Source organism: Populus alba, chromosome 16 (genome assembly GCF_005239225.2).
Source record: "Populus alba chromosome 16, ASM523922v2, whole genome shotgun sequence".
Lineage (NCBI taxonomy): Eukaryota > Viridiplantae > Streptophyta > Magnoliopsida > Malpighiales > Salicaceae > Populus > Populus alba.
In genome coordinates, this window is record NC_133299.1 from 7540129 (window position 1) to 7548510 (window position 8382).

An 8382-nucleotide genomic window follows, 5' to 3' on the forward strand; every position below is an offset into this window, starting at 1 on the left:
GTAGCATTATAGTCTTTAGGAATATTCTTATTTTAAAGAGTTGATTTTATTATATATGTCAGAAATACTAAAGATATACTCATGGATAAAAGTAAATATTCATGGTGCCTTTTTACGAAAGAGTCCTTTAATATCAATAGGATTTGTCAAAAGATATAAATATCGTCATCTACAGTGCTATTCAAAGATAACATAGAATAATAAACAAGGGTCTCCTATATAAAAAAAAAGGTCCAATTTAATAATTTATTAAAATCTGATGTAATTTTATTATTTTTAATTTTAATTAGATGTGGAGTAGAGATATCAATTATGGGTATAGGCATGAATCTTAATTTTATGAATTATTTTATTTAAATGAGTCTTTTTATATTAAGAATAATAATACAAAGTAAACAAATATGATACTTGATATTTTTTTTAAATTTTGATATTTATATTGAGTAAGTTCTATTATTGAAATCTCTTGAAAAAACTTCAAGGAAATGAAAATCTCATATACTAATATTTATATTTTAATATTATAAAATCAAAATATTTTCTCCTATCATAATCACCTCTATATTTCAATATCGATAGGGTTTCAAAGGTTTTAATTTTTTAATTTTAAATTAATTTTTAAAATATTTTTAAATTGTATTAAAAATAAATTTAAAAAAATAAAAAAATATTATTTAAATATATTTTTAAATAAAAAAAATCCAAACATCAGGGATAATCAGAGGAGCTTCCATAATTTTCCATTGCAGATATGGAATTAGAGGCCAAAGTCTGGTAAACGTGATTCATTTTGTTTTTACACTCTAAAAGTGTTTATAAAAAAAATATTTGTTTTAATTATTTTAATGTATTAATATTAACAATAATTTTTAAAAATTTTAAAAATATTATTTTAATATATTTTTAAATAAAAAATATTTCAAAAAATAATAAAGGATGCAGGGCACCTCTAATTTCCTATCTGTACTACATTCTTTAGGGCAGCTCCATCGGGCTGCTAAAAAATCTAATCAATATCAATCTCCTTTAATTTCCTATCTGTGCTAGACTCTCTAGGGCAGCTTCATCGGGCTGCTAAAAACTAATAGCAGGAAGGCACAATCTAATCAATATCAATCTCCTCTGATCTGTCTTTGTCTGGGGTATATAAAAAACTGGTTTATTTTATGTTTTAAAAATATTTTATTATATTTTCGTTATAAATTATTTATATATATATATATAATTTTAATATATTAATATTAAAAATAAATTTTAAAAAATAAATACATAAAACAGAACACCCTTCCTTTGTAGTCTTCGTCAATTAATGCTCACAAGGCCACGTGTGCTTATTTATGCAAGTTGGCTCTTTATTGATTGTTTCAGTCAAAGAATACTGTAAATATATAGCTAGGAACTTCCTTAGGCATGTGCCTTGCAAGGGACTGTCCACTTTTCCTCGGCGTGCACGTGGCATCCTTGTGCCGTTAGGTCTTCTATTTACAAGCTTGGCCCTCGAAGTGTATACAATGCTGGCTTAGGTCAATTGAAAAAATTGTTTTAATATTGTTACTAGGAAGGAGAACCCGGCATTGGGAAGTAAAACAGTCAAGACTTTCTTTGTTTGCAGGAAAGTGGTTTTTTTTTTAAAAGTAAATTTCGAGAAAAGTGAAATTTCGAAAAGTATTTTCTAATGTTTGGTAGTGTTATGAAAAATGAACTGGAAAACACTTTCCAGTGTTTGGTTGTGTTATAAAAATGAACTGGAAAATAATTTATTAATGAATTAATTTTGTTTCAAGTTTATCTAATATATATATATAATATTTAATATAAAATATTTAATCACTTACAATTGTCATAACCCAATTTTTGACCTTTTTTATTTTTATTATTTAAAACAAAAAGATGATGAAAAATAAAAATAAAATAAATGAAGGATGAATTAAAATTTGGGTTAAGGGCAACATGATTGGAAGTTTAAAGATTTAATTAAACTCTTGACTAGTTTAATTAATTGAATCAAGGGTTTAATTGGAGAATTGATTTAATTAAATTTTAGATTATTTTAATTAATGAAATCAAGAGTTTAATTGAAGAATTAATGAGTTTGAGGACTTAATTAAACTTTGATTTAATCAAAAACCCAGGACTTAAATAAAATAAACCAAGAGAACCGCTTCATTTTCATTTTCAAAAGCAGCAGACCACAGCTTTGCATTTTAATTCGTTACTACAGTAACAATGAATGATAATTCACTGGGCAGGCGTGCGCTACACACGCCAAAAGGAAAGTGTTTTCCTTTCTTTAACAGAAGGAAAACACTTTCCTTTCTCAAAGCAATGATTTTATGTTGATCGGAATTAAGTTTTCTATTGACTTACTGTTTCATATTGTTACCAAACATGGGAAAGTAAGAAAAACGAATTCCAGGAATTCGTTTTCCTTGAAACAAACAGAGCATAAAGGTTTTATGGAACTTTAGTTTGTTTTATTTTTAAATTGACAAAGACAAATGTTCTTACGCACAATATTTTTTTCTAGACTATTTCCAAATCTAGTGTTTTACAAGGAAGGTTGCTACGATCCCCTTGCATAGAGGATTTAATTATGCTTATTATCTAGTTTAATTATATCAAGCAGAATTCTTAATTTGATTGTTGGATTGAATAAAAATTTTATCAAAAATTTTTAGATATATCATTTTATACTAAATTAAAATTTTATGTCAATCAAAGTTTAAGAAGTTTTTACAATATTATTTTTTAAATTGTGAATTTTCTATTTCAAGATTATTATTTTCTTTATTATGTAAGTATATTCAACAACTTATTTTTTGAGAGGTTTTTTAGTTATACAAGGATCTTTAATAGGCAGTTATATAGTTTTCAAGTGCGGTAAGAATTTATTTGATATTTCAAAATTGTTTTCTTGGAACAATTTTTTATTTATCCTGGCTATACAAGAAAAATGAAAGCTGGTGATATTTAATGACATAATATTTTGGGGCTTTCCACCTTCTTTAAGCAAAATAAGAGACAACAACTATTACAAATATTTCTATACTTATTTAGGAAAGTTAAAGTTGGTTTTGGACTGATTTTTTTCTACTGTATAGTTTTATTCTAAAAATTATAATGCTTTAATCGACCATTGAATTGGGTTGAGATCTTACTATATGTTTTTAGAGGTTTTTTTGTAATAAGAGGTTAAAATTTTAGATCAATCAGATATTAAAAATACCTTAAAATAAAGTTTAGAAGCTACTATACAAGTAACATGGGTGGTAGGTTTGCAATTTGTTTTAAATGTTCATTTTAGTCCCTTATTTTTTAAAGCTATTAGGTAATTGATTCTTATAATTTATAAATATTACATTTTGATATCATACTTCATTTCTCTCTTTTTTAGTCCTTTTGCAGTGGAGGAAAGAGAGGGGGTTGCCGGATTCTGCCTCGGAGAGTGAAAGTTATTGTTGACAACAATTCCAATTACTAAAACAATTGATTTTCTGTATTAAATAATTTCATACGATAATGATAGTTAAGATTATGAGTTTTCTTACCTTGAAAACACTTAAAAAAAAACATATTTGAACTCCGAAAATTTTTTGATTTCTCGTTGATTATGAGTTTTATGATGTTTTTTTTGCATTTTTTTAAGGATATAGGATTGGTTAGATTTTTTGACTTATATTTATTTTTTAATTTTCTCAATTTCTCTTTTGGTTATTATTAATTATTATTTTTATTTACATAAATAATTATTAGTTTATTTGATTAGATAGTAGTATGCTTTTTTTAACTTATACTTTATTTTTTTTTTTTTAAATAACCAGCATACGTAAAGTTTTTTTTAAAGAGAAATTTAGGACCCGCGGGTCAAATAGTGCAATAAATAGACGTTGTGATCACTCATCTCCTTGTAATACCATGGAACCTGCAGCACCGAGCACTTGCCTGCATGCAACCTCTCCTTCGTTTAAATCATCTGCATTTCCTTCCGTCATGCATCTAAGAACTCTTTAGATGTTATTATTAATCATTTATTATGTTATGGGATTTTCAAATATCTTGGGTGTTTGGTCTAGTGGTATGATTCTCGCTTCGGGTGCGAGAGGTCGCGAGTTCGATTCTCGCAACACCCCTCTCTTATATATCCTGCCCTTTTTCACTGTCACTCCTTTACTGGACCATCATGGGCCTTTGTGGCCCATAGACAGAACCCAATCTTGGGCTTCAAATTTTTAGGGTTTTACAAAAAGAGGCAACCAGATGCAGTGTCCCTTCAATCGAGCGCTCGTTCTCCTGCTTTCTATCGCGACAAACACATAAAAAAAAAAAAAAAACAGTCCATCAAAGTCTTCGTTTCAGTCATGAGCAGATCCGGGCAGCCACCAGATCTCAAGAAGTAAGCATTTTTTTTCCTTCTTTATAGTGGCTAGTTGGTTAATTTCGTTTTGAGCTGCATCTCTCTCTGTCTAATTGTTCTTTGTTTCTTTTTACAGGTACATGGATAAGAAGCTTCAAAGTAAGCTCTCCTGAACTCCCTTTTATTTTCTCTGTTTTTTATTCACAGTATGTGTATGCTGGTAAATCATAGAAGTATCAGATGGAGAATTTTAGGTTTGATACCATGTGTAAATTCTTTATCTATATATAATTTTTTTAGTGGTTTTCTGTTGGAAAAATATATCTGTTTTGCAACATAAAAGAATGTTGCTTCGTTTTTTTTTTTTTTAAATGTTTGTGTGAACTTGTTGGTGGTGGATTCAGTTGATAACAACCGAGAAATTTGTTGTCTTGAATTGATGTTTCATTGTTTAATGCGGTAAGTAATTGATAAGCTTGGTAGAGACAAAGAAGTTGGTTTTTAGCTGTATTTGCTGTGGTTAATTTTTTTAATTTGTTATAATTATTTATTAGCTACTTTTTTTAGTTTAGAATCCATAAGAACATCTCAGCCGTGAAATCAGCTCCCCAGATATGCAGAATAATCTTTAAGTTACTTTTTGGCTGGTCTTTGGAAGTCGGAAGGGTTTAGAAATTTGGTTAAAATCTTGAATTGGTTTAAGAACAGGAAATCAGCTTATGAGAGCAGGTGTATATGTTCTACTAGTACTAAATTGATGAATGTACGTGCTGGAGTTTTTTTGAAGGAAAGATTTATGGTGTTTGGTTTGGATGCTGTATCTGGACGTCCAGGGTAGAACAGTAGAGCTTTTGGGGTTCTAGCTTTCTGATGCCTGCTTCAATATCTTGAAACTATGAAACGGCAAAGTGAAAATGTAAAATTGCATGCAAAATTAAATGAATAATTATAAAATCTGAGCCTCACCCCTGAGATTGCTTAGGCAATCATGTTCTTCAGCAAGTTTTCAGAGCTGCTTAAAATTCTTCCAATCTGATATTCCACTCAATTAGGAGTTTGACATTGATGTAAAATGGGATAAAGCACATCGATAAGAGACCTTGTGCAAGAATTGTTGATAAACAACTATTGTACAGAGGAAACAGCCCTGTACTCAGATGAGAATTTCCATCTTTAATTGGTTTATTTCCGACTGGTTTTCTGGCCCTTTAAGTTACCTATTAACCTCTATTTGTCTGTGTTTTATGTTATCATGATATTTGAAGAAGTTGATTTTTTCTTTTTTCAAATGCAGTCAAGCTGAATGCAAATAGGATGGTGGTCGGAACACTCCGTGGGTTTGACCAGTTCATGAATTTGGTGGTCGACAACACTGTGGAGGTGAATGGTGATGAGAAAACTGACATAGGCATGGTGGTGAGTCATCGTACACCATTTTTATTTTCCAATTTATTTAAATCATTACTTAATAATTTTTCTCCAATTATTGCCCTTGTTTTTTTAATCTAGTTTCACTTTCTTGCTGCAGGTAATCAGAGGCAACAGTGTTGTCACTGTTGAAGCGTTGGAACCTGTGACCAGAACGCAGTGATGAATGGTTTTGTACTTGTAGCGATCTAGGATGGCTTTAACTCTTATGTTTTTTTACTCAGATGTGTACGCTTGTATGAGATGAAGAAGTTTAATATTTATGTCGCAATGAAGGTCATATGAATCCATTATTTGACCAGTGATTCTTGCTGCCCCCCCGTTCCTTTTGAAACATGCTAGTATTTCATCTCTAGATTTTGAGCTAGCGGGCTTAGACTGTTATCGATTTGAATTTTAATATTATAGACATGCCCTGGCCTGATTTTTTTCTGGGGGGCGGGTGGGGTTAATCGCCAGTTGATATACTTCGGAGTTTCTGGAGTGTTTGGAAATGCTGGTTAACCGGGTTTTTTAAAAAAATTTAATTATTTTTTGTGAAAAATTAACTTTTTTTATTTTTAGTTTTGTAAAATTAATGTATTTAAAAATAAAAAAAGTATTATTTTGATATATTTTGAATATGAAAAACACTTTAAAAAACAATCATAACTATTTTTATAAACATGCAAGTCACACTTAACCCGTTTAGTGTTTATCTGTGGCTAGATCCGCTGTGAAGCCAAGGCATTCAGACTCCTTCAGCTGCTGTCTTGCTCGTCAAATACCTTGAGTGCCTAGGCAAATCATTCTTAGCAGACCATCACTCGTGTCTTTCTAATTTGTTTGGTTGGATTGGTTGCTGATATTTTTACTCCCATTGCTCCGCAATGGATCTTTTTATTTATTTTTATTTTTCTACCATATATGTTCCGCCATTTTTGAATCTGCCAGTGCAGAAGTCTGGACAGCTGTGAACCTTGTGCTAGTTGGTGAAGGGAAGCATTCTATCATGTCTACGAGTCTGGTTGCCTGTCATTCCTTGATTGCTACCACATTAGCAAATGTCGGCCTTCATATAGACAAGGACGGGCTCCATGAATCTTGAAAAATCTAGCAATTTCCAGATTGGCATAAAACATGAGTTCTGTAATATCAGCACTTGGTGTTCTTCTCTTGAAAAGTGAACCTGAATTTGGTTGTTCAAGTTTGGCTTGAGTGAGATGGTAAGCAATCAAAGGGGTTGATTATTGATGCAGGTTGCTTCATATCTACAATCCTTTTCCAATTCTTGGCGTGGTTTGCAAGTGTGAAGGCTTCAGGGACGTTCGATTTTAAATTCAGCTTTCTAATATTTCCAAGAGATTGTAATCAGTAGCGGTCCTTTTTCCCCCTTCTCGAGGGATTTTTGTTCCTTTGCAGTGGAATAATGTAGTGATGAAGCTATCTGAGACCACTGAACACAAACCAAAGTCTTGCACATTCTCGTTTCTCTAGGCTGTTTCTGACATGACAAAACCGATTTTCAAAGTTCCTTTTCGGATAGGGTTTCGCGCACCTGGAAACGTGTTCTTACAGATTCTCTTTGTGTCTCGGGTTAGCTGACAATCAGCTGCAAGCTAAACTGAGTTTGAATTTTGAAACAGTGACTTTATGTGGACGAGTCACAAGCATCCCAACGGCATAATCGTCGGAGAGTTTCTTTCTTTGTATAGTATACATCTTCCTCAGCTAGTCTGTGCTTTCGCTTTACTTTTCCTTGCAGTTCTGGGCTGTCCTATAGCCCCCACAAAAAGCTTGGTGAATCTTTCTTTGCTTAACCGTACATGTGCTGTTTGTTGATAACACATCCAATAATACACATACTGCTGTGTATACAAAGTGCTACTATGTAACATTCCATATTTGGCAGGGATAATCACGCAGTTTTTGCTGCACACAACTCATCCACCATCCCAAAATGGAATTTTCGAGTTCCTTCAGACAACTATCTAGTTGAGAGTCTTTGAAAGTAGTTTTATGTAGAAACATGAAAATTGAGATTAAGGTTTTGATGGGTTTTTTTTTAAAGTAGCATACTTTATCAAAAGTTTTGGTAAAATAGCATATTTTGAAAAAACAACTAGTTTTAACAAAATCATGATTAGTATAATAACTTTAACAAAGATGCGATTGAGAATTATAACTTTGACCAAGATATTAAACCCAAAATACAAACCCTAAATAATACCAATCATGTATCATTAAAATTAAGTTAACTTGTGGTTTGATTTTTTGGTCTAAATCAATGTTTCTCATCGTGTTTTTGTTAAAGTCACTACAATCAATTATGTTTTTGTTAAAAATTGTGTTATTTTCTAAATATTGTTTTTGGTTTGTGCTATTTTGCCGAAACTTTTAGCTAAGTAAGAAAGGAAAAAATACATTTTGATGCGCTTAAGCAACGCTTTAACTCCCCCTCTTTTTTTCTTTAGGTAATGTTTGGTTATTATCCCAAGATAAAAGAGATAGAGGTAAAAAAATATATATATATTTGATTGAAGTAGCATAGATATATAAAAAAAAAGTGTTCCTAGAAAAATTGATAGTGAATTTATGCACTTTTAAAACAGGATGCACAA

General features: G+C 30.9%; 1 protein-coding gene and 1 non-coding gene across 2 annotated transcripts; both read left to right on the top strand.

The window, feature by feature from the left end:
* Positions 1-4058: 4058 nt before the first annotated feature.
* On the top strand, positions 4059-4130 carry TRNAP-CGG (transfer RNA proline (anticodon CGG)). The gene has a single exon. It is a non-coding gene; the product is annotated as a tRNA-Pro (tRNA).
* Positions 4131-4253: 123 nt separating this feature from the next.
* Positions 4254-6083, top strand: LOC118062935 (probable small nuclear ribonucleoprotein G). The gene is made up of 4 exons (XM_035076829.2): positions 4254-4393; positions 4491-4513; positions 5649-5770; positions 5883-6083. Exons 1-4 carry the CDS (start codon positions 4359-4361, stop codon positions 5943-5945), a joined length of 243 nt encoding a protein of 80 aa, XP_034932720.1. The 5' UTR covers positions 4254-4358; the 3' UTR covers positions 5946-6083.
* Positions 6084-8382: the final 2299 nt, after the last annotated feature.